This window comes from Xyrauchen texanus, chromosome 23 (assembly GCF_025860055.1).
Source record: "Xyrauchen texanus isolate HMW12.3.18 chromosome 23, RBS_HiC_50CHRs, whole genome shotgun sequence".
Lineage (NCBI taxonomy): Eukaryota > Metazoa > Chordata > Actinopteri > Cypriniformes > Catostomidae > Xyrauchen > Xyrauchen texanus.
The window spans coordinates 17,301,551-17,328,856 of NC_068298.1; the positions used below are offsets into that span (position 1 = coordinate 17,301,551).

General features: G+C 39.3%; 1 protein-coding gene across 3 annotated transcripts; it reads left to right on the forward strand.

The window, feature by feature from the left end:
* Positions 1-1,269: 1,269 nt before the first annotated feature.
* On the forward strand, positions 1,270-26,860 carry LOC127663105 (transmembrane 9 superfamily member 2-like). 3 transcript variants are annotated; one of them, XM_052154553.1, is made up of 18 exons: positions 1,270-1,545; positions 1,809-1,876; positions 1,960-2,053; positions 10,211-10,338; positions 13,115-13,244; positions 13,391-13,518; positions 14,230-14,341; positions 14,422-14,501; positions 14,612-14,717; positions 15,279-15,320; positions 15,643-15,775; positions 16,073-16,192; positions 16,776-16,833; positions 16,920-17,079; positions 19,095-19,246; positions 19,339-19,450; positions 20,538-20,709; positions 25,844-26,860. In XM_052154553.1, the coding sequence occupies exons 1-18, from the start codon at positions 1,414-1,416 to the stop codon at positions 25,909-25,911; spliced, it is 1,995 nt and encodes a 664-aa protein (XP_052010513.1). In that variant the 5' UTR covers positions 1,270-1,413; the 3' UTR covers positions 25,912-26,860. The 3 variants fall into 3 exon arrangements, with proteins under 3 accessions (XP_052010513.1, XP_052010514.1, XP_052010515.1); XM_052154554.1 differs by lacking the exon at positions 15,279-15,320 and having other exon boundaries at positions 25,844-26,858; XM_052154555.1 differs by lacking the exon at positions 25,844-26,860 and having other exon boundaries at positions 19,095-19,173; positions 20,538-20,703.
* Positions 26,861-27,306: the final 446 nt, after the last annotated feature.

Genomic DNA, 27,306 nt, shown 5'->3' on the forward strand with positions numbered 1-27,306 from the left:
CTGGGTAACTATCAAAATCAAAAACTAAACGAGATAGACGGACTCGGCCCACCGCCTAGTAGAGTCACTTACTCTGTCGTGAGGAGGAGGAATTGAACGCTTTAAAAAGCCTCACAAGCCTTCTATCGGTTTTTCTTTTCGTTTGGAAATTGCATTTTACTCGTTTGCTGTATATAATTAAAAGCAGTCTATGAACAGATAGTCAAAGAAATGACTTAACATTTTTTACATGTGAATTTATTTATGTATATATATATATGTATAATATACACACAGTTGAAGTCAGAAGTTACACTTAGGTTGAAGTCGTTAAAACTAATTTTTTAACACTACACACATTTAATATTAGCAAACTATAGTTTTGTCAAGTCGTTTAGGACATCACCTCCATGAAGTTTGCACCCCATATAATTAAATAATCACCAAAACTATTCCATTTGTTTGTGCTGATTTGTGCCGCAAAAATGAACGTTTGTGCTGGTTTGGTGTTTGAGATATTAAGCATTCTTTGTGGTGACGTCATTCTCCACCCCATGTTGTCTAAATCTCTCCAAACCAGTGTCATTCGTTTGTGCTCGGTTTGTGCCGTTAAAATGAACACTTTATATATTTCCATTCCTTAGAAATAACAAATATGATTCGGGGCTGTGACGTCACTTTCCACCCCATGTCGTCCGAATCGTTCCAAACCGGTGTCATTCGTTTGTGCTCAATTTGTGCTGTTTTGTACTGTTGGAAAAAAAAAAAAAAACCTGTAACTGTGATCGTTTTTTAAATATAACAAAACAACTTTGTTTAAAGAACAGTGACGTCACTCTCCACCCCATGTCGTGCGAATCGTGCATGCCGGTTTTCAACTCAGTAAGACTAAATGTTGCGTAGTTACAGCCAATGTCAAGTTTTTTTTTTTTTTTTTGTATTATAGCACCACTATGTGGCAAAACCGCGCTAACCTTTCTGGACGACCAAAGACTGACCTCTTACATAAGAATGCCAAGTTTGGTGAAGACATCTAATTTCCTTAAAGAGTTATAGCCTTTTACTTAACATTGGTCACTCACACTTCCGATGTTTTCGCATGCTAGATCGAGTCGAAAGTTCAAACTTTTTTTTGATAACTTTTTATATTGAGACTCCATAGAATCGTTTGGCCCCGATCGGACGAAAAACCAGGGACTGGTTCGCTAGTCCTTCGAACTTGAACCCCTAAAAAAAGGATTCGAAAGAATTGGAGGAGGAGTCGGGGGGCGTTCACGCGCAACAAGGAAGTTTAACAGAAACAAATCTTGAGTCTGTGGCAGGATTCCAGCTCTTTTTGGTGACTTTTCTCTGGGTGCTGTCGCCGGTTAGTTTTATGCATTTCTCCGATAGAGTAAATCGGAATCATCGCATTGAGCAAACTGGGAAGAAAAAATGAAGTCACCGGATCCATGTTTTCTGTTGATTTTAATAGCAGTCAGCTCCTGTTCTGGAATCTATCTTCCGGGTTTAGCACCAGTCAGTTTTTGTGAGAATGGATCGAAAAGAGATGCGGCGGAATGTCATGTGAGCTTTTATTGCTTTATAGTTATTTTATTATCTCATCCGGCCTATTTACTCATAACAAAGGAAACAAATGGCAAGACACTGAATCAATGATTTATGTCTTTATTAATGGGTTCTCGAGGGTCCTCTGCAAATTCATATTTTCAAATACATTGAAAATGTTTCTTAGCAAAATCTGCCAAAATGTGTTGATTTAGCATTTACAGATTTTCAAATGGCCATAGTAATTGTCAGCTGCCTTACCTTCTCTGTCATTGCCATAGACTAAGATCCAGCTGTTTGTGAACAGACTAGACTCTTTGGAATCAGTCCTCCCTTATGAGTATGACGCGTAAGTATAATCACAATGTAAGGTCCATTATATCTGCATTTCAATACAATGATTGATCAGTGATGAAACTCCATTTGCTGTAGGTTTGATTTCTGCAAAGATAAAATTGAAAGAAGACCTTCAGAGAACCTTGGGCAGGTGTTATTTGGAGAGAGAATAGAGACATCCCCATACAAGGTAAGACAGTGTTTCATCTTATTGGTTTAAAAGCCAGTTTATCTTGTTAACTATTCACCCATTGTGTTCAGATGTTCTTGTGTCAGGGGCCTTTTGAAGATAATACACCCTCCACACAATGTCTTAATATATGTAGATGTAATTGTCACACACTTTTCCCTCATTATTTTTTGTGACTTATTTATAAATAATTGTCATTTTTGTTGTACAATTATTTGCACAAAGTATCCAAAGTTCCCTATTGATTCAGTTCACTCGACACTGCATTTGAACGCTATGGGGAATTCCTTTTCCACAACCTAGTTAAAGCCCTTGTATCATAAGGCCAATCTTATGATTGCCAATGTTGTTTGAGCCCCACCCTTTTAGGCACGCATTTGCCCTATCGATCAAACACCATTTCTTCAGAATGTTCTTCCTTGAAGACCGTCATCGACATGTCTTGACTACACATCTGGATCAGCCCTCTCTTCACCATCGACAGACACCCATCAGCGGACAGGATTCCCTGCATATGCATCAGGACGTTCTTTGCCTGACTCACAGCGCCTTCAGCAAAAGATTCACCCACCCCCTCTAGTGTTCCGGCGAAGAAGTCTCTCCGCCTTGCCGCCATATCGGGTTCTTCGCTTAGCGAGATATCTAACCGCTTCCTGCAGCTTCCAGGCAGGAGCTGTACCCTTTGATATATATATGTATATAAGTGATATTCTGTCCAAGTGACGTAAAACACTATAAAAGAGCTTGTGTGTACAAGTCTTTTTAAAGATGTCGCATCGCAAGTGTTCCTGTGAGCAACACTTCACTCCATCAGACCAACATGAGAGCTGCGTTTGCTGCATGGGCTGCACCCACCCTGAAGCAGCTCTCATGGGGACAGTCTGCCCTCACTGAGAGTACATGAGTCTCAAGACGCTCCGCTCTAGGGCCGCCCTCATTCTGAGGGATGATTCCACCTCCCATGCCCTTCTGACCACTTCCTCTGTTAAGTCTCGAGGGACCACATGAGGAAGCATGGTGGGGCTGCGCGGTAGAGTTGGAAAAAACCAGAGGAAGATCTTGCGCGGCTCAAGCCCCTCGATCTTCCCACGCACCATATCTGCCTGTGCAGTATGCACCTGACGACCTCCGGCCCTCTATGAATGAGCACGGTGTTGTCATATTCTACAGGTCTGACGATGATAATGATGCTGTGCCACTCGCAGCATCAGAGTATCATTCATGGAGAATGTTGCACTCCCTCCCCCCAGCAAGGTTGAGGAGCGCGTACTGGCCGTTGATATGAGTTACTCCACATCATTGGGCGGGTGGTCGAGGAGCTCGGCCTTGAGTGGTCGCCTCCTGTTGAGCCAGAAAATTCTCTTCTGAATACATTTTTCCTGCACACCATCTGCCGTCAAAAGACCATGGTTCGGAAAGCAGTGTCATTGTTCTCTGAGGTTCATATGGAGCCTCCTGAGACCTGGAGCGTGCCCTACTCTGCACGCGCCAAGGTCGGAGGGGCTTCTGTCCTTGGTCATATTTTAGCGTCTTTGTAATTTAACGCAAATATCACTGTCAGCACCTAGCAGGAGGAATCCCCAGGTAGAATAGAATTTATAGGAATCTAAAGCTCCTGCCTTTGCTGTTATGTTTTGACTCGCCCTTCCACGCAATTCTTGCTGGGAATGAGTCTGTTTTTATTGCAATGCTTCCTTGCTTTGCTGGAATAGCGCACGTACCTCGTAACGACTGCTCGACATGCTGAAAAAGCTATTTCTTTCTCTCTATCCAAACTCGCTCGCCATGATAACCGTGGGTGATTGTTGTCTATTATTAGCTCGCTCGAGCCTATACACTATTAGCACTGTGCATGGATGTGTGAAGAGTTCAGAGTGAGAAGCTGCTGTCTAATAAGAGGCATGTTAGATTGGATACTATAAATTATCGAACATGGGTATTAGATCCAATTCACACAAAGACTGCCTAACTTCAACAACGTTTTGTCCTTGATTTTTCCATCATGGAACGTGCCTGTATTATGTACAGAAATTCACAATCACACAAAGATGCGATAGAGATTGTTCTGAGCTGCCATGCCTGCAAAGGGATTTACTGCTGCTACCTTTTCCGAAGAAAGGTGGTGGGCTACGTCCAGTTGTAGATCTGAGACACTTGAACAGCATGCTTTCAAAATACCCATTCAAAATGTTAACTCCAAAACAGATCTTATCACACATCTGCCCACAGGACTGGTTTGAGTCAATAGATCTAAAGGACACATGCTTTCATATCCGTATCGTACTGCATCACAGGCTGTTCTTGAGATTTGCATTCGAAGAGATAACACATCAATTCAAAGTCCTTCCTTTCGGACTGTCTCTGGCCCCATGCATGCTCACGAAATGTGTCCATGCGGCGCTTGCCCATTTGAAGATGAACAGCATGCACATTCTGAATTACCTCGACGATTGGCTATTACTGGTCCGATCAGAGACTCTGCTGTCGGAGCAGAGGGACTTGATACTTCACCATTTTAACAGCCTGGGTCTCAGTGTCAGCTGGGCCAAAAAGCACACTTTCTCCCAGCCAACAAATATCTTTGACTTGACTCGGTAAACATGCATGCACACCTCAAGAGTTCAGACCATTCACCAGTGTCTGACTCAGTTTAAACTGGGGAAAGCAGTTTCTTTTCAGAAAATGTGGGGTTTTATGGAGGCAGCATCCTCCATCATACTGATAGGTCTTTTACACATGAGACCTCTCCAGCACTGGCTCAAACACCATGTACCGAGTCACGTCTGGTGTCGGGCCGTGTGCGCATCACCATGACTCCCCGCTGACTGGCTGCTCTAGGCATCAAATCAAATCACTTTATTGTCACACTAACATGTACACAAGTGCAACAGTAGGTGAAAATCTTGTGTGAATTTCCGAGCAACATAGCAGGCATGACAGTGACGAGACATATACCAATTACAATAAACAACATATTTACAAAGCACAATTTACATATCTAATGTACATATACTTACACAACACAATACTAATATACAATGCACAGTAAACAATACACACAATATAGAATACACATACAATAAAAAAATAAATAAGAGTATATAAAATATATATATGCAGTAGTTGTATTGAGGAGAATATATTTGACAGTCCAGTGTGAGATAATAAGATGAAGTTTAAGAAGATTGTGGAGCGGAGGGGGGTGGGACGGGTCGGAATATCGCGCGCCCGGTCCCCAATCGGCCTGATGAGGCGCGCGAGGGATAAAGGTGGCCGGTGACGATGGTTCGAGAGAGAGAGAATTACGGGCATGTCCGTCGGTGTGTGTGTTTATGCTTTTGGTTTAAGTTTAATTAAATTATAATTTATGTTGACAAGCCGGTTCTCGCCTCCTCCTTGCCCATCCATTAACAGTGTTACAAAGATTAATAAAGTGCAGTGCTGATTGTTGATCGTGATAGATCAAGTGTTCAACAGTCTGATTGCTTGGGGAAGAAGCTGTCATGTAGTCGGCTGGTGCAGGTCCTGATGCTTCGATACCACCTGCCTGATGGTAGCAGTGAGAGCAGCCCATGACTCGGGTGGCTGGAGTCTCTGATGATCTTCCGAACTTTTTTCATACACCGCCTGTGTCACGATTCCCTTGTTGTCTGCCCTGGGTTTCACTTGTCTTTGTCTAAAACTACACTTCCCATGATCCCCGGCCCTCATCACTGCCAGCCCTGTGTCATTGTGTTCACCTGATTGTCGTTTGTCATCATCATGTCTCCAGTGTATATAAACCCTGTTTGTTCTCCATTCCCTTGTCGATCGTTGTTGTTTGTAGATGTTGGATGTCGATGCTCACTCTGTTCTTGTACCCTTTGGATGTTTTCATGTTTTGGTTTCTTTTTTTTCCCATCGTGGACTTTTCCTTTTGTTCCTGTCTGTCTTGTTTTTCCACTCAGATAAATAAAACCTGCATTTAGATCCGCACTCCTCGTCTGCCTCCTACTAACGTTACAGCCTGTTATATATGTCCTGGAGGGAGGGAAGCTCAACGCCGATGATGTGTCTGGCAGTTCGCACCACCCTTTGCAGGGCTTTGCGTTTGTGGGCAGTAGTGTTGTCAAAAATGTCGGTACTGAAACAAATGTTTTTTTACGATACCAGAATTTCTGAAGGTACCGGAGTACCGAGTACCGGGTCTACCCAGTACCCATGCCGAGTCGGGAACTTTTGAACGCTCACAACAAGCAAAAGATGACGACAAGCAAAGCTGCTGCAGAGTCTCAACTGAATCTTGTCGAAAAGAAAAGTGGAAAAAGCCAGGTTTGGAAATTCTTTGTATTTGAGGCTGATGAAAGGAGGAAACACATCAAACTTAATAAAGCACCTGAAAGACCAGACACCTGGATTAATTCAAGCAACCAAAGTAGGTTAGGTTAAAAGCATATTATCATTTGCATTAGGGCTGAAACGATTAGTCGACATTATCGACAACGTCGAAAATAAAAAAACGACGAATAGTCGTTTGATCTCATTTAACGTAAAATGTAATGATATTAAACTGTAATGATGCGCGAGAGCAGCACTGCAGTTCACGCCTGATGGAGGAGAAGAATTACATAGATCACAGTCCAGATGCACTCTAAACTTTCACAGCTTCATTTTATGTAGATTCCAAAGTATTAGGGAATTATAAAAAAAGAAATAAAGAAAGAAAAGTAAATTCAGAAGCAGTCTCGTTGTGGAATAAGCGGAGCCGGAGCTCTTTAAAGAAACATCCCGGCGTTACAAATGCAGTTATATTTAATGTGTTATAGCTTTATTAAAGTTCAAATAATACAGAAGCAGAAACTTTAAACTCAGAAACTGGCATTTCTCTGTGTGGTAAGCGCCTCTTCAATGAGTTGCGCGAATGTCTCGATCTAAGGGGGAGAGATTGAATCTGCTCCCGGCTGAGAGAGTCTCTGCCTCGGGGACGCTCATCCCTCGAGCACTGATGCTTAATGCAGCTAGATTAGAATGTGATTGACTTATTTAATCATAATATATGTCACTGTGCATTTCTTATCGTTAAGAAAAATGGCAATATGCAGCTTTAATTTGAGAGCACTTTGCACATTAGTTTGGAAATTGTTTTTTATTCAGTATGCTTTTTATTGAGTTTTTTTAGTACTTGGTAAAAACTTAAAGTAAAAGTTGCAAAAGTTGAAGCAAATGTTTTATAAGTGTTCAAAAATACTTTAAGCATACATTGTACAGTTTTGTAAAGTGTTGCTCAATGGCATATTTCTGTTCTTAGTTCTGCTGCTAATGTTTTGTTAACTTTGTTAATAAAAGAATGTTGTTTAGTAAACTGTTTTTGCTTTGGTACCGAAAATGGTATCAAGTACCATGAAATTTCAATGGTATTGGTACCGACTACTGAAATTTTGGTACCGTGACAACACTAGTGGACAGTGCTATTGCCGTACCAGGCGGTGATGCAACCAGTCAGGATGCTTTCTACAGTGCTGGTGTAGAACTGTGTGAGGATGTGGTGGTTCATTCCAAACTTCCTCAGCCTTGAAACTGCTGACTCTCTCCACCGGTGCTTTATTAATCGTGATGGCGCTGTGTTCTCTGTCTTTCTTCCTGAAGTCCATCACAAGCTCCTTGGTTTTACTGACATTGAGGGAGAGGTTGTGCTCCTGACACCAGCGTGTCAGAGTTGGTGTCAGGAGCAAAACCTCTCCCTCAACGTTTGGACAGATCCAAACATTTATCAGCAGGGTGTGACGCTGGATCAGGTTTTCAGACAAAAAGTGGTGACCACGGATGCGTCCAACACTGGTTGGGGCGCTCTGTGCGATAGACGTACGGCTTTCGGAACTTGGACAGGTGCAAAACGGGCATCACACATCAACTGCTTGGAAATGTTAGCCGTCTTCTTAGTGGTGAAAGCTTTCCATTCCGACATAGTGTATCATCACATTCTGATTTGGTCAGACAATATGTCAGTGGTAGCGTACATAAATCGCCAGGGCGGCACTCAATCGCTACCAATGATGAGCCTGGTGTAGCACCTCCTCGTGTGGAGCATGCGCCATCTCCTCTCCCTGCATGCAACATATGTGCTGGGCTGTCTGAACTGCAGTGTGGACATGCTGTCATGCCAGGGACCAATGGCAGAGGAATGAAGACTTTATCCATATGGTTCTGAGAATTTGAGAAATGTTTGGCAAAGTGGAAGTCAACCTATTTGCCTCCGCAGAGACAGCCCACTAGTATTCATTTTGTTAATGAAAACTATGACGAAAAATGTCCGTCGACTACCTTTTTTTCCATGACTAACACGAGACGATGACGAGGTGGCACCAACATCATTAAACACTAAATGTGACTATATCAACATGCAATATTGTTGACGAAAAAAGACTAGACTAAAAATATAATAGAATAAATAAAATAAAATCTTTACCAAAATCTCTCTTTTTAAAATAGGAGACAAAATGTTATAGTCTTTTTTTCTTTCTTTCTAAATTACAATCCAAATATCCTGTTCATTGGATGGCATGAGCAGCAGTTTCCTTTCCTGTGCTGCATGCGGCATATCAGAACTAAGCAAGCACAGTGAGGAGTACCTTTACAAGTAGAAAGCTAACATTTGTTAAATAATGACAGCAACAGTTGGGCTTGAGAGAAAGAGAAGATGATATGAAGGCTAACCACAAAGAAATTGTGGTAGGTTAACGTCTTTGTGGAAATGTTAGGTTGTTTTTTTTTTTTTAAAGCTATATTAAGACAACTAGTGACAACTTAATAAGCTATATCAAGACATATAGACATATGTTTTATCGCTAAACCAAACTCATTAAGCTAATAGGCTAGCAAATTGTTGTCAAAGAGATGAAAATGAACGGCAAAGGTAACGTAGGATTGAGTATAGACCAATGACTTGTGTATTTTGTGACTATGCTGTGTTTATTTGTCCTTCACGTTACCATCAAAATTAATTTGATTTGGCATCAAAATGAATTTGAATATATTATAAAAACCAATTGCCTACATTGTGAGTATAATACCACCTAGTTTTGATTGTGTAAAGTTTTCTTTTTCTGGATACTTAGGGTTTGTGTTAAGTTAAAATTATAGCAAAGATTTACTTACACTGCAACATTTGGATTTCTTGATGTTGCATCTGTCTAAATGTACTACATTTGACTAAAATGACAACAGTTTTAATTGACTAAAACTAGACTAAAATACTGAGGGTTTTCTTTGACTAAGATAAGACTAAAACGCCCAGACTTTTAGTCAACTAAAACTTGACGAAAAAACAAAAACAGGATAAGGTTGACTAAATATGATAAAAACTAACAAGGACATTTGACGCCGACGAAGCTCAAATATACGTTTCCCCCTGTATTTCTCCTCCACTCTGTCTTCAGCAAAGTCAGAGAGGACAAGGAAATGGGTCTGTTGGTTGTACCAAAATGGCCCAACCAGCCATGGATTCTGGAAATGATGGAGATATTAGGTGGCCCTCCATGGGAAATAATGCTGAGGAGAGATCTTCTCTCTCAAGCACAGGGCACGATTTGGCATTCCCAGCCGGAGCTGTGGAACCTGGATGGCCCCTCAACAGAGCACAGCAAACAAGCCCGAATTGGCTCAGTCTGTAATAAACATTATTTTGCAGGATAGAGCGCCATCTACGATATGCCTCTATGTACTGACATGGTGTGTGTTTACGAATTGTTGCTCTTCACACAGCAAAGTTCCACTGAATTGCTCCATAACAGAGATTTTCGTTGATGAGCAGTTGGGCGCAGGTCTTACTCCGTCAACACTTAAGGTCTATGTAGCGACCATCTTGGCATTTCACGCCCCAGAGGCTGGCTCCTCTAAAAGCATGATCTGATCATAATGTTCCTTAGGGGAGCGAGGAACCCCCCTCACCCTGCTACAATTCCAACATGGGACTCCGTTCCCCATAGCATTCAAATGCAATGTAGAGTGAACTGAATCAATAGGGAACATCTCCAGTTACTAATGTAACCACAGTTATACAGCAGTAATGTGCCTGTTGTAATTAAATCGCCAAGCTGGTTAGTTTGCCATTTTATTCTTGCTTTTCATGTTATGGATGATCATACTTTAAAATATTTATTTTAGACTTTCTCCTCTCAGTTTTTGTTTAAGGCTGAACAGACATGTATGAAGGTCTGCACCAAATCTTATAATACATCTGATAAAGAGGATAAGTTAAAGCTGGATTTTCTAAAGAGAGGAATGGAGCTGAATTACCAGCACCAATGGTAAGCCTTCAAAGTCTTCTTTGTACTATATTTCTAAGTATGAATATCTCCTGTGCATTTTTATCAAACAGGTTTTTATAATTTTGGTATTTATCATTTAGATTTATCATTTGGTACATTACATGCTCATGAAATATGAAATCATTAAGAAAGTACACATGTTTGACCAGTGAATCTTTTTTTTTTTATTAAACAAAATATACATTAGACACTTGTAAATACAAAGATTTAAATGTTAAAATGTAAACACAGCAAACTTAGAATGTGCAAACGTACCTAGTGCAAATAAAGTGTGCAAAACAAAAACTATTTACATAAGGCATGAAAGGCAGGGGTCTAGTCCAGAGACAGATTGTTTTCCTGTTTCGCTGGCCACTCATCGCCTGCACAAGCTTGGCCATGATACTGAAGATGGCTTGATTGAATGCAGCCGTTTGTGCATTCTCCTCCGTCCTCAAGGTCGCTTCCAGTTCCTTCGTTGCCGGGCATCATCAATGGCTATCTGCAAACTGCGCTCCTGTTTTCGCCAGCCACTCATCGCCTGCACAAGCTTGCCCATGATGCTGAGGCAGGCTTGATTGAATGCAGCCGTTTGTGCATTCTCCTCCATCCTCAAGGTCGCTTCCAGCTCCCTCGCTTGCCGGGCATCATCAATGGCCATCTGGAAACTGCGCTCCCTCTGTGCCCAGTTTAGCTCCAGTTGTGCCCGGTTCAGATCCTGCTGTTGAATGTCAGACATGGGCATTTCTCTTAGGACGGAAAGATGCTCATTTTGGTGCAAGCTCCATTTAATCTTGCCTGAAAAAAATGAAGAAAAGGTATAAATTGGAGGTGATTAACCGTTTTTTATTTTTTAGATATACAAGAGGTTGTTTCTGTGACATACAATTTTGTGACTACAATACAGCTAACTTGATCACATATCAATCCATTTATGAAAGAACGGTAAATTAACATCCCTTAAATTATCAACAGTTTGAACTAATCACAAAGTTGCAGTAGCTAGAAATAATTTATTTATGGTGTAATTCATGATATATCCTATATTATTTCAGGCATTCAAACAGTCATGATTCAAGCATTAGATATGATTTGTAGCCATGAGTGTTAGCCATATATCATACCTTTGACAACATGCTCCAGTGGCAAGCTGGTGCTGGATTTTGGTGGTGTTGGTGGCCGTGCTGATGTCTGACGCTGCTAGCACTGACGTGAAACTTGAGGCATCATTACAAGCAGAAGTGGCTCTATTTAAAGAACCCTGATCACTCCTAGACAAGAAATCTGAAACAGAAAGTTTGTACAATTTGCATGTATTATGAATTACTGCGACACAAACAAACTAGCAACAACAACTCAAGAACATTACTGACTATAAACAATAGCACAGCCGCTAGCTGTTAGCTACTAGCTCATTGTGCTGCATAAAGCAGATGTTGCATGGTGATTTTACACAAGTGTAACAGTTTAATTGGCCTGGTTGTTTTAGAAGCAAGCTTTCTAGTAGCTGGTCAACTAAACCAAGTGAAGCTTTCAAGCAGAATATAGAGTTAATATAGCAAAACATACCATCCTCCATCTTGGACTCCAACAACGCCATGGCCATGTCCAGGACACACTCCCTCCCATTGCTCGCCAGTTTATTGCCATAGATATCATCCATTTGGTCGAACAACTTCCACTTTCTTCCGTTTGAACCACTCCGGCTGTTGTGGTCCTTGATGGTTCTGTAGTCACTTTTATGTTTTTTTTTACTTTTCCCTACACTGTTTGTAGGTCCGGTGGTAGCCTTGTGCGGCCAACAGCTGCTGAGACAGTTCATGAAAGACTTTTTTGTTTCTCATCGCCCCATCCAGCTCTTGTTGGATCCTCTCCTCTGCTACTAATGAGAGGATCGTCTGCACCTCATTGATTGACCATGGCTTGGTTTTTCACACAGCCATTTCTTTTTACAATTCGAAAGTCGAAAGACAAATGATACTGCTATTGCTGTTGCTAACTTTAAAACTAGCGGGTTGATGTCACGTTTCGACGTCACATTTATTATCGGCTCGGCTTGCTTGGAACCTCGAACGACGTGGAACTAAAAAAAGTACCAGGTACAAGGTACTATCCACAGTGGAAAATACCCAAAAAGCGAGAAGAGTCGAGTCAAGCTGTACCATACAGTGGAAAAGCCCCAAAAGAGACACATAGGAGTTGTGTATAGTAGTTGTGTAACCCACATCAGCTTCAGGGTTTAGAAATGAAGGTGGAGCCAAGAACTGGCCTTGTAATTAATGTAACATTTGATATAGTTTGCATTTGATATAGTTTTCAGTTAATATAGTTTGATATTGTTTATTTTATGGCATAAAATATAAGTTGGTGTTGATTTAATTCTTAGAATGAGAGGTCAAAAATTCTCAATTTTGAGAACTTATATTAATAAATTGATTAAATTGACATACATTTCACATAAACAAATGAGATATAGTTTAAGTTTTAAATGATCAGAAAAAAGCCCTCATAAATATAAAAAATGCCCCAGAAAATCAAATCCAGGAGGCAAATATTGACCCTTAATGGAAAACTTAATTTCTGACACTGGTCAGTTGTATCATCTCTCTTCTCTAGATATTAGCATAACCTAGCTGGAACGCTCAAAAACTATTAACAAAGCCAATAGTGATTTGTGACTTTTGGGTTTGGCATGTAATAAAAAATATTTTATCATTTGTTTGAAAGTTGCAGAGAACAGATCAGTGATTTTGGTTTATTCTCATTTGTTTCCCAGGATTGTGGACAACATGCCTGTAACGTGGTGTTACGTTGTGGAGGGCAATCAGAAAATCTGCAATCCTGGATTTCCAATCGGATGCCTAGTTAACCAAGAAGGAAAACCGAAGGATGCCTGTGTTATCAGTGTGAGAGAGCTTGTTTGATCACTTCCTGAACAGTGTGGAAATATTTTGTTCGATAAAGCGAGTGAAAGTGTTTTAAAAAAGATAGGCCCGTTTGATGCTGACCATCTTATTTAATGACAGATATAATTTGTCTGTTGCTCTTTCAGGCTGAGTTCAACAAGAAGAACACCTATTATCTTTTCAACCACGTGGACATCACCATAACTTACCACAGTGGGGATGAACTGGCTGGTATAGGTGCTCGACTTGTGGCAGCTACTCTGGAACCCAAGAGGTATGATTGTGCATCTTTAAATAGCCTACCTTGGGAAGGGATCTGTCTTGTTAACCCTCTGAAAGCTGGCCCTAAATGTCATATTTTGAAGACCCAATGAATTGGCTTGGTAATCGCAGTTTTCTTTCCTGTGGCGACGTACTTCCTGTTGAAACAGGAAGTTGGGGTGGGACATAATGAAAAGTTCGTCCCTTTCTTTAGTCACAGCCATGAATTCTAGTTAGAAGCCGATGTCAGGGGGAGAGACATTCTTCTCATTCCAGAGAGCATTTGATTGGACAAAAATGTAATACACAATGAGTGCAGGATCAGTCATCAAGATATTCTTTGTTTTCTTGAAAAATAAAAACTTTTAAAATGTAACTTTTAAAACTTTTAGGAGTACACTGGCATTTAAAAGGACTAAAAGAGACATGGACTAAAAGCTAAGAGACATGGACTAAAAGCCACAAAACTTACATTTCATGGGTTCTTAAAGATCTGCGTTAAGGTCTTTCTCAATTTCTGTGGGCCTAAGTGGCCAGTTTCAGCAAAAGTGCTTTCTTTTTTAACCAAAATAAAAATTTAGGCTTGGAGCCACCTGTTTGCAAGCACATGCCAATTAGAACACCAAGCACAGGGAATGCCATAATTGGGGTTATCTCAAATACAATATAGCAGTAGCTCTTTGTTAGATAAGAGGAAGAAAAATTGTTTCTGTTGGATTCACAGTGTCAAACACAGTGATGATGAAAACAAGTCTTGCGAAGGCCCTCCCATGGAGATACCAGCAGAATTCAGCAGTAATCTCAATGTGACCTACTCCTATTCAGTAAAATTCAATGTAAGTCTGCTCTGAGTCAGTAATTGGAGATGGTGGGAAAGAATTGGGTGTAATAGAGTTATGTTCTCCCTTTTCTTTAGCAAAATTTTGAGATTAGGTGGGCTTCTCGGTGGGATTACATTTTGGTTTCCATGCCCCACTCCAGCATCCAGTGGTTCAGGTGAGCACAGAGAACCTGCCTGGCCTAAATTATTTTCCAATGGAGAATAATAAGGCAGTCCATATACATATCTCCATATGAGTTAATGTTAAATCAATTTTTTTTCCCAGCATCATGAACTCATTAGTCATTGTGCTCTTCCTGTCTGGCATGGTGGCCATGATCATACTTAGAACATTGCATAAGGACATTGCCAGGTACAACCAGATTAACCAGGTACATTGAATTTACTCTGTTTGCTTTCCTACTCTTATCTAGATAAAAGAAAAGGTGAATAACATCACCACATTCTCTTGTGTCAACAGAACTGACACTCTCACATAGGCCCAGTTAAAACAAACTTCTAGTTAACATATTGTGTTTTGTTCATTTTTAAATCATAATCATACTACCATACACATGTCATGTAGTTGCTCAATATTTCTGTACTTCATGCTTCATTCTGGCCAGTTTTAATGAAACCAGAAATTAATAGACTTAGTTAAAAGTGAAGTGTGTCATTTATGTGCCTTTAAATAAACCGAATTTGACTGTTTTCGGTCATGACACTGTGTCAGGCTGCTCGGGATACAAAGAACAAACAAAAAAACAATGTTTTGATATCACCTTAGTATACTTACCTACCAGTGCTCCCTTATTGTCTTCTCTGCATATTAAACTGGTATAGGAAAAAGTGTTTCAACAGTGAAAACAAATTGCACATTTTAAATGTGTTTTCAGTTTTCCATTCTAATAACAGCATTCCAGTCACTGAAACTTCTGTTGTGACGTTCACAGACAGACTGGGTTAAGATTCCTCCAGCTGCAAACTGTACCTATGTAAGCTTACATGCTTATATTGTCACTGATAATTATGATTTGGTGATTGTTTGGTTTCTGGGAAATTCCACTGTAAAATATAGTGTAATCTTACCATACCATACTCGCCAATCAAGGTGGAAATGAAGGAAGCTGTTTTGCAATGAATAGATACAGTAATGTCACTGAGTATAATGCATTTGTGGCATTTACCATCTTTAGTTTTTTTTTAAAGTGTGCATAGTAACTGGCCATATAAGTTTCCTTGCAGTAACCACACATGATCCACCATAATGGCCTTATTGAGGTTATTTTTGAATTTATGTTATTTTATCATCTCTAGGAAGATGCTCAGGAAGATTATGGGTGGAAGCAGGTACATGGAGACGTGTTCAGGTCACCCAAAATGGGCATGCTTCTATCTGTCCTTCTTGGACAGGGCACTCAGATCTTCACCATGACTTTCATCACCCTTTGTAAGTCCATCTGACACAAAGTGACAGCAAAGCAGTCAATGCATCTCATGCACTATGTTAAAAATAAGTATTTTGAAGCCATTTGATCACTTTATATTATGAACAGAACTAAATTTAAGTCGATAGTCGATATTTTGGAAATTTTCCCCACCATCCCAAATTTTTCTTAGTGAATTTAAGCTTGATAATTTTCAACATGCTGTATATTTCAACAAATTACTGGTGTAATTGTGAATAACATTGAATAAATGAATGTTGGTCTATCTATACATATGATGATACTGCATCTCTCTTTAGTCTTGGCCTGTCTGGGCTTCCTGTCTCCAGCCAACAGAGGAGCTCTCATGACCTGTGCTGTGGTGCTGTGGGTTCTGCTCGGCACATTTGCTGGCTATGTCTCAGCCAGACTCTATAAGAGTAAGGATGTATTTCTGTGGAAAATCTTATGCTATCTTATTGGGTCTGACATTATCCATTACAGCCGCCCCAAAACGTATCTAATACAGTGGCCCCAAAATGTATTTGGACACTTTTTTTTTGTAATTCTTTTGAACTACCTGCACAACATATTTTTAGTGGATGTTCACACAGGTGTCCTAGCAGAGAAACCACGGTTCATCACATTTACCATGAATATGTTCTACTAACTTTTGACAACTAGAAAGTATATTTTATACAGTACCTTTTATAATTTAAAACCTAACTTAAAAAAAGGTTTTGCTTAAAGGAGTGCTTGTTTGTTTTTTATTTATTGATTTTATTTTATAAATGTCACTGCTTGAAATGTTATCTAGTTCAATAGCAATCATTCAATTTAACTTTTTGGGTCCTCTGCATATTATCCTCTCAAAATCATGATGATGGTTATAATTGAAGAAAAGGAACAGCCATCATAATTCTTGTTTGAGATCTGTGATCATTGCTTGATGAAATATAATTTTTTAGTAATCTTAATTACTAAATTCTTCCATTGCTCACCAACATTCTTCTATGTCAACAGCTTTTGGTGGTGAAAAATGGAAAACCAATGTTCTTCTCACAGCCTTTTTGTGTCCTGGGTATGTTACTCCATTCATCATCATAATAAAATAATAAAATTAGGTGTACACCAATTCACAGGCTAATTCAATTGTTGTTATTGCAGAATTGTGTTTGTGGACTTCTTCCTGATGAATCTGATCTTGTGGGTAGAGGGCTCGTCTGCTGCGGTTCCCTTTGGGACACTCGTGGTCATCCTGGCACTGTGGTTCGGCATCTCTGTACCTCTCACATTTGTGGGTGCATACTTTGGCTTCAAGAAAACAGTGAGTATATCTCCTTAATTTGAGCTGTATCAATCATTCTTATGAGTTCCTCAACAGCTTCAAAGTACAATTCAGATTCCTGGCAATCGGACAGGTTCTGATTTGGTGGTTGTGGATACAAAGATGTGACATTTAACAATAGGATTACAGGTTTTGATATTTAAAGTGACTAATGACATTACAATGACATCAGGACATAATTAAAACCTGTAATTACTTTCAGGCTGTTGTCTTTTTTTGTATATTCCTTGATGGTCATGCACAGCAGTTCACAAAATGATATGCTTTGTTGTCATTTGCAGGGAAAACACTTATGATATTTAAACACAGATAAAGTCTTTTAGTAGACACACTGGTTTGAATAAAGTATAATTAAGACTTGTTTTGGCCTCTGTGCTTTATCAATGGTTTAATGACTCAAAACGTGTGATTCACAGAAATGGTAATCTGAATGAATCGGTAAACAAATTTGAACAAATCTTGCTGAGATAGCCCCTCATATAACAATAATTCAATATATAATGATAAAATAATTATACATAGTTATCTTTATATATATTCAGATAATTAAAATGCATTACATTCTTGTGGCAGAAGAGTTAATCTTTGATAAGACAATACAAAAAGCGGCTTTAGAATACAATGTATTGTTTGCTACCATATTATTGAACATAGACCAATCATTGGCACACAGTTCACACCAATCCATTTCACAAGTGAATTTGTCAATCAGTTCGAGATTCATTATGAGGGACCCGTCAATGAACACCTGCGTCAGACATGCTTGTGTAGCGTCTTGGATGCGTTGCGTCATAAACATAAAATTTTTAGGTCACTGTGTCAAGTTAAATATAGTTTAATACTTAGAACACATATTGAGATCTCTTAGTTCGGATTTGCGCTCCATCAAGTGTTTTGAACGCAAGAACGTGATGCATGTCTGTGTTGTTCTGCTGCTCAAGGGTGTTTTTCTTCACTGTATAAACACGCAGCTGAAGTTTCACATACTGCCCTCAGGTGGTACTACAAGATTGCATTTCTCAGGAATCTTCCATATTACAGTCCGGGAGCATTGCGATTAATGGTGTTAATTTTTTTAACGCGTTATTTTAAGTTAAATTAATCACACCGAATTAACGCGTTAAATCGACAGACCTAATATGTATATTACACACAATGGCGGCTAAAAGTGTGTAATAATGTACATATTTTGCTGTTTCATAAGGAAAACAGTATTTTAATTCACCAAAGAGGCATTCAAAAGCTCACAAATTATAGTCAGGACATTACTATTTGAAAAAGTCATTTTTGATAAAATCTAGACAGCAGCCATCACTCCAACACCTTATCCTTGAGTAATCATTCTAAATTGATAATTTTATACTAGAAAAACATTTGCCATTATATCAAACACTGTTGAAAGCAATTTGGTTCGATAAATGAAGCTTAACTAAACAGGAGGATAAGTACATCAGAATCTCTAGTTTGAGAAATAGATGCTCACATGTCCTCAGTTGACAGCTTCATTGAATTCTACCTTCTCAACACCAGTTTCATGTACAGTTTCATTTTTTTACCGACCTGGCCAGTAAAAAAAATCCTTTGCGTTGAGCCCTGCATGTGGCTTTTTCCTTGGACAGAGCAGCTTGGTCATTATGCTATAAATAATTGCTTTTGTGCTCAATCGAAGATAAAAAGTCATACAGGTTTCAAATAACATGAGGGGAAGTAAATGATGACAAAATATACATTTTTGGGTGAACTGTTCTTTTAAAGGATGTTTTGGAGGTCTTAACTAAAAAGACCAAGAGATCTTATAATGGTGTAAAATCTAAACTCCAGAATTACCATGTGTGTCTGTTTTGACTATGCATTCCTACATATTTCAGAATATTTATTTATACCACTATCAGCTGCTTTTGCTTTTCCCATCTGTGTTTGCTTTCCCTTGGGCATGCTGTGATGCCAAATATCGTCATGGCTGTGGGTGTGTTTTTATTTTCTTGCTTTAACAGGGCATTGAGCCACCAGTGCGAACAAACCAGATCCCACGCCAGATTCCTCAGCAGACCTTCTTCACCAAACCTTTGCCAGGTATCATCATGGGTGGCATCCTGCCTTTTGGCTGCATATTCATCCAGCTTTTCTTCATCCTCAACAGTATTTGGTAGTCAGCCAGCTTTTATGTCTCTTATTATAGTTGATAAGGAGTTTGTATAGCTATCTTATGTTAAAATGCATTAACATTTTTCTCTGCAGGTCTCATCAGATGTATTATATGTTTGGCTTCCTTTTCCTGGTCTTCATCATCCTGGTCATCACCTGCTCAGAGACCACTGTTCTGCTCTGTTACTTCCATTTATGTGCTGAGGTAAGAGGAAAACCTCATAGGTGTGACTATCTTTCAAACAACACAGATTTGTTATTTATTGAGACTGTAAAAGGATGAAGATCACATTGAGGCATACTGCTATTGCATTTGGAGAAAACTGTACAGATCAAAAAGAGGTGCATTACATTTCCAACTCGTGAGGTATAACCATCCTATACTGAGAGAATGTAAATATTTCTGAGATGCCTTTTACCCATTTATATTAAATTGATTTGCAGTATAAATTGACTGGTAGATGGGTAATTCACATGAAACACAATTTGACATGCCCTGCAACATACTCCATCTAAAACTCTTTTTACATTTTGCATTATGCATGCAGTTATGACCATTTTATGAATTAGACTATGTGGAATATTGGTAATTTTAAAATGCATTTGTAGGCTGTTAAAGGGGTCATAACATACCTTTTTGTTATTTTAATATGTTCATTGTGGTTCACTTGCTCAAAAAGTCATATATTTAAAAAAAACATGCACTGATTCTTGGGATAAGGGACAAACAAATGTCTTACATAAAGTCCTCATTATATATATAAAAAAAAAAAAAAAATCAAGAAATTAATAATAATAATAATACTGAAAAGGTTTTATCCAAAGGAAATGTGTGTACTCAGGCATTACTTATATTGTTTTAATAATTTAATTAGATTTTAGAATTAGAATGCATGTTCTATACTTTAAGCACATGTAACTGTCCTCAGCATGAGGTCACAATGGTAAACTGCCAAACAAAGTTTTTAAAAATGCTACAAATGCATAAATATCAAATGAAAGGTAGGGATCTGTAATATAGCAAATAATACATTAAGTACATTTTACATAATTTGTCCCCATAATACAACCTCACTTTTTATCAACTCTGTAATTTTTTTTTATAATCTTGAATAAATCAGACAATGTCATGGTCAGCTATAACTCTGAGTCCCCCTCTCCCAATTACTGCTCATGGTGGATGTAACAGTAGGACATATGGAAGAGCATCCTTGTTCCAGTGTATCCTTTATACAGTGTTTATGTGTGCTTTTAAAACGTTTGTTTAAAGTTGCCTTATCTTTATTTAACAGGATTATCATTGGTGGTGGCGATCTTTCCTGACCAGCAGTTTTACAGCCGTATATCTGTTTGCCTACACAGTGCATTACTTCTTTTCAAAACTACAAATCGTAGGGGCCGCAAGCACCATCCTCTACTTTGGATACACCATGATCATGGTGCTCATTTTCTTTATTTTCACAGGTATGGTGCCACATTATTTGCTTTAGCCTTGAGAAGCATCAGTTGATATACACTTTGTGATTAAATTTTGTTAATTTTTTATGAAGTACCATGTCCTATTTGAGCAGGCAAGTGGTTACATTTAAATCTTTTTTAACCTTGATGAATTAATTGATATTATTTCTTCAACCATCCACAGTCGTGGCAATATAACACTGCTAACCAGTTAAGAGCAAATGGAATTAGTGCACACATTTTTGTTCACACAGCTGAGCTATCATTCCCCATGCCTATTCTACCAGTGAATTCAAAGTATTGCCATCAGTAGTATGATGTACAATTCAAAAACTTTGGAGAATTGTATCTTGTTCCTGAAAGACAAAACTTTGTGTGCTTTGTGTGAAATGTAAAATGTTTGCTCTTTGCTAGGGCCTTTTGTTTTCTCTAACTACAACCTTTTCATGAGTTCCAAATTATGTTGTAGAAAAGCACAATGCAGAAGCTACATATTTTGTCAAAATTGAGTTATCATCAAAATTTGGCATCTACAATTATGATATGTCCTGTGACAGGGAGGTCTGGCTCAAATAGTTTGTGTTGCCGTAATTACTGCTTTCACATTTGTAGGGCAGAGTGGTTTTGATACTGAAAATTCTGGTACATTTGTTTGGCAGATTTTCCAGCCTGACAATAGTCATACTGTGTTCTGATTGAGGGTGATTGGGAGACTTATAAATATTCTTACTCATCCTTCATTTTTGTTTTTGAAAGATAGTGGAGCACCCTCTGGCCTTAATCAAATCTCTCTCGCTTCCCCTCATTGATATGCTGAGAAAGTGGCTGTGAAAGCTGGGCAGCCGTCTGCCAGCCATGGCCTCAGGATAGATAACATCTACATATACTTACTCATGTACTCTCAGTGCTCGCATTCTCCCCAAAGACAGGTCAATATCTGCTCTAGAAATGGAGCGTGTGTTTTCCTGGGAATGAGAATGACGATCTGATATTATATCAATATCTGTCGCAGTACGATAATGTTGTGATTTGTTTATGTTTAGACACTTTTTTTAGTGTTAAAATCCCTTTTTTTTTATCATAGTTAAATATGCAGAAATAACTTTTATGTAAGCGATTGGTAGGTAAATTTTCTTGAAAACCGTAAACACGGTGACTGTTGCCTGTCAAGCCCGATACAACAACTTTGACTCGATCAATGGCGTGAGTTTGTGGTGGGGTTATCTGATTGTTCGATCAGTAGCAGACAGGGGGCATCATTTTTGCAATTCAGTTCAGCCGCGCTAGTGTCACAGAAATTACACCGTTCAGCTTTAATATATTGGAAGTCAAAACTGATACTATATAGCGATATTTTCTCATTCAGCTTCATTAGACTTTGGTGCTTTGCACAAGAAGTGCTTAACTTCCTGCTCTATTTCATTGGAGAACCATTGAAGTTGTTTATAGAATTATGTCAGTGTTTTTAAAAAAAATAAAATAATAAAAGACAAAAATTATTAAATGAAAACCTCAACAACATATCCCTGTAATCAGTTCAATGGAAAGGAGGATGCGAGAACCGGCTTGATAATATAAATAATAGTTTAATATAAAACTGAAGCAAAAGACAAACACACACATGACGGACATGTCCGTAAACAATCTCTCTCTCGTTGCACCACTGTCTGCCATCGGCCTTTATCCCTCTCGGAGGCTTAATTAGCCTGATAAGGGCCATTCCTCCCTCATTCTCGCAGGCTGGGGAGCCCCCGACCTGACGTACACACCCCCCCCCCCCCTTTCCTTGGGGGAGGGCGTGCTTTAAGCCCGGTCTGCCGGCAGGTCATCCCCATCTACATGGATGAGGGGGGTACTTCCTGTAACAGTGTAGTACCCCCCAAAAAACACTGTAAATGAGAGGGAAAAGGCCAACGCAGAGTGGCAGTGATAGAGAGAGAGAGAGGAGAGAGAGATGGAAAAAAAAAAACCTACTCGCTGTTTCTCCGATACACCGTCGCATGGTCCTCGATCACTTCTCCACCCTCTCAGGCGGATAACAGCCGCTTCTCCCCGGGCGGACCGGAGTCAGACTCACGACCCCCGCCGGTCAGAACGACCCTCCATGTTCTCGGCGACTCGTGGGAACACTCCTCCGCCCCTGGCAGCTGCCTTACCGCTCCAGGCGGTCGGGGAGACACTTCCCTCCTCCCCTCGCGGACGGCGGTCTTCCTTCGACCCCTCCGCATTTCTGGGGGATGGCAGGGCTCTCCTCCGCCCCTGGCAGCGGCTCCATCACTCCAGGCAGTCGGGGAGTCCAGTCCCTACTCGCCTCGCGGACGGCGGCCGTTCACCGTGACCGGGCGGTTGGTCTACTCCCTCCCCTGGTGGATGGCAGCGGCGCTCCCCTGGGTGGACGGCAGTGTTGAGGACTCTGCGACGGGCATCCCTCCTCCCTCCTTCCGAGGTTTCGGCACCAGTGTAATCAGTTCAATGGAAAGGAGGAGGCGAGAACCGGCTTGAAACTGAAGCAAAAGACAAACACACACGACGGACATGTCCGTAAACGATCTCTCTCTCGTCGCACCACCGTCTGCCATCTGCCTTTATCCCTCTCGGATGCTTAATTAGCCTGATAAGAGACCAGGTGTGTATAATCACAACCCCGCCCTCGGCCCTGCCACAATCCCGAACCGCTGCCTCGTCATTATTTTCTTCAGTGTTCTCCTCTGTTGTGTGCAAATCAGTGCAATTATGGGTGCGAGCTCCTCTTTCATGTTGTTAATTGGCTTCTTATCGTGAATAAACTCTCCTGTTGATATGTGTGTGGGTTTGTGAAAGAATTTCGGGATCGTAGTTTCATTCGGGCACAAATGGTCATGTGTTTGATACAGCTGGTCTACAAACAGCCATGTTTGTGCACTTGATTAGTGTATGCACTTAACTTGCGTCTTTGTTTCCACATCTGTCTTTGGCACGCACTACTGCTCTGCCGTGATTTAAACTGAACTCTGAATCGATTCTGATTCTTTTGCATCGCTGAAATGATTTTTTCCAACAGCTTTAATATAGATAATTGAGCGTTTATTGACCTAATGCTGGTACGTTTAGTCTTCACACTTATTCCAAGTGGTGTTCTTTTTTTTTTCTAAAATATGAATATGAAAAATGACCTAGTCTCATAAAATGAACGTTATTGTAACTTCATTTTTGCGAACTGACTTTTACATACCGAATTCTACATTTCGGCGCAGTTTTCTGGTGAAATTAACACAAGGCGCTACAACAACTGTGCATTTTATTCACTTTCACACAAATCATGAGTACTGCTGATTATGACTTTATAAGCACTTCATTTTTCACACCATTACACACACTGCTTTATGATATATAAAAAAACGTTTACAATAATGCATAATTTGAGAAACAATCATTAAAACCTGCATGTAATATTCTCCCCAAAATTAAAATTCTCTCATCATTTACTCACCCTCATGCCATCCCAGATGTGTATGACTTACTATCTTTAGCAGAATACATTTTTAGAAGAATATCTCAGCTCTGTAGGTCCTCATAAATGCAAGTGAATTGTGATCAGACATTTGTAGCTCCAAAAATCTCATAAATGAAACATGGTAATCTATAATTCCCCAGTGTTTACATCCATATCTTCAGAAGCGATATAATGGGTGTGAGTGGGAAACAGACCAAAATTTCTGTCCTTTTTTTACTCTTAATCTACGCTTTTAGATGTGAAGGTGAAACTAAACCGGCACCACATGTGACTTTCAGCTGAAATGGGAAGTTTTATAAATTTTAAACTGTTTCTCACCCACACCCATCTTGTGAAGATATGGATTACTTCAATGTTTACTTTGTTGGGGTATTTACACTGGGGAATTATAGATTACCATGTTTCATTTATGTGATTTTTGGAGCTACAAATGTCTGATCACAATTCACTTGCATTTTTTGAGGACCTACAGAGCTGAGATATTCTTCTAAAAATGTGTTCTGCTAAAGATAGTAAGTCATACAAATCTGAGATGGCATGAGGGTGAGTAAATGATGAGAGCATTTTCATTTTTGGGTGAACTATTCCTTTAAAAGCCTTGTCTGTTTACAACACCATTTCACTCACTTTTGCCCCCCACCCACTGGACATTTCAGTGGGAAACTGCAGCCAAAGGTGTAAAGCATGTACTTTTTCAAATATGTTGCAATGGTCACGTAATGTTCATAAATCAGGACTGGAAAAATGTCACTAGAAACATTGATTCTTGTCATGAGAATATAAATACAGTATCATGAGTTTAAATATCACAATATGCTCTACTCAAGACTTGTACTGTATTGGACTTGTACTGTGTTGTGGTGTAAGACACCACTGGGGCAGTGGTGGCTCAGTGGTTGAGGCTCAGGGTTACTGACCAGAAGGTTGGGGGTTCAAGCCCCAGCACCACCAAGATGCCACTGTTGGGCCCTTGAGCAAGGCACTTAACTCCAGGTTGCTCCGGGGGGACTGTCCCTGTAATAAGTGCACTGTAAGTCGCTTTGGATAAAAGCGTCTGCCAAATGCATAAATATAAATGTAAATGTACTGAACCACTTCAACACTCCAGATTATCCAGTGTAATTGCAGCTACTCTCATGGCTTTGCATTGAAGGATAGCAAACAACCACCATCAGTTACACCATTCCATGCAATGGCTTGTTTCAGCCCTAACTAGCGAGAGAGCGTGTGCGGAATGTGAGGGGGAGAACTGAGAATAATATTTACATCTGAAAATAGAACCAAAGCTAAAGATTTAAACCAGACATATTGTTGATTGGCTTCTCTCACACAGAGCTCTGTCTTTATCTGTCACTGCCGCCCCAGTGAAGATCAGATTTAGTCCTGTGCTCCTTTATACTCTGCTCAGTTTGCCTCTGTCAGATAATTGCTACATTGAAACGGCTCCATTCACAGATGTTATCATGCATAATTGCTCTAAATTTGATTTTAATAGAGGTGCTGTCTCATAAGGTACACAATTTCAATGTTATTGTAATGTAGATTACGTTGAAGGCATGATTTTAGATCAGAAGATCAGATCCTTTCTGTCTATTATTTTACATTCACTGTCTTATCTAACATCACTCCCTATCTCTTTCCATCCAGGTACTATAGGCTTTTTTGCCTGCTTCTGGTTTGTAAATAAAATCTACAGTGTGCTGAAAGTGGACTAAGGGAAGGATATTTGTAAAACATATAATCTTTATACGGATCAGTGGATGGACATCTGAAGAGACATTGAAGGGAAAGAAAACATTTCAAAGGAATAAGAAAACACCTCTTTCTTAACTAATGCGTGGCTAAACTGTCTGTATTTCACTTGGGTTTTATAGGGATTGATTTTCCAAAAAGAAACATTCTGCCATAATTTACTTCTTTTCATGTTGTTCTTTTCATGTTGTTCCACTCCTGTATAAGTAAATGATGACAGAATTTCCATTTTCCCATTCAATTTGCACACTTACCTCCAAAGAAATGTCTTAGTGCTTTGCTTGTCTCATGTTGTCTAGAACTTCAATCTATTTTCTAAACAGTATACTGAGAGCAGAAGCCCATATCTTTTGTATAAAGTTAAGTCAAATGCTTTTATAATGAAACCCAAATGTACTATTTGTTTTACTTATTTTTTTATATTCATTTGAATATTTAACACAATTATTTATATCTGTCCATTGTTTTTAGTTTTTTTTAAATGTTTCATCTGTATATAATTTGCTCAGAAAGGTCAGTCATAGGGCGCAATTTATTAGATTTGTGAACCCACCACATTGCCTCTGATGTCATCTATTGGTGGATATAAATAATGACTGTTAGTATGTTCTCATTATCAAAATAGTGTTATTCTGTTCATTTTGTTATGGTTTTATCTCTTTGACACATTGTTTTAATGGAATGAAGGGAATAAAAGAATGGTTAAATAGCACATCTTTAGTTATAGGGCATTTTTATACAAGTAATAATGTCTTAACAATGGGAGATATTTAGTGCTTTTATACTTTGTAAATTATTCAAATGTGAGTTCAGAAATGGCAAGGTCATTCCATAATAAAACATATACATGTTTGCACATTTTGTTTCTAAATCCCCACAGAATGTACTGAGCTTTATCAAGTCTTATGAGGTATATATACATCAACATTCTTCACCATGAAAAAAAAAACATTTTATATATATATATAACATAAACAGTCTGGTGTGAGATTTAAAGTAAACTTTATTCCATGTTTCAGCTGACTGGTTAAATCTCTTAAAAATCTGATTTTCTACAGTGTCGCAAGTGCTGCAGACATCAATGGAAATGGCAATTGCAAATGTCTATGGTGTATTGTATTACAGCACTCATTGGTTTCAAAGCATTTTCTGGCTGTAGCCGAATGGCAAATTTGAGTCATGAATGTTAACAGTTTAAATCTATTTACTTCTAAACATCCCAGACAGTTCTACTTTGTATGGGTAAAACTGCACAAGAGAGGTTCAAGGGATACGTTACCCAAAAATGAAACTAGCCCTCACCAGGATAAGCTAGGAGGGCAATGCCCTCACTGTAAAATTTAAAAAAGGCAACCAGC

Coding starts and splice junctions, on each gene's coding strand:
- LOC127663105 (XM_052154553.1), top strand. CDS start 1,414: ATGAAGTCACCGGATCCATGTTTTCTGTTGATTTTAATAGCAGTCAGC. Junction 1,546..1,808: donor GAGATGCGGCGGAATGTCAT/GTGAGCTTTTAT, acceptor TCATTGCCATAG/ACTAAGATCCAGCTGTTTGT. Junction 20,710..25,843: donor CATTTTCTTTATTTTCACAG/GTATGGTGCCAC, acceptor CTTTCCATCCAG/GTACTATAGGCTTTTTTGCC.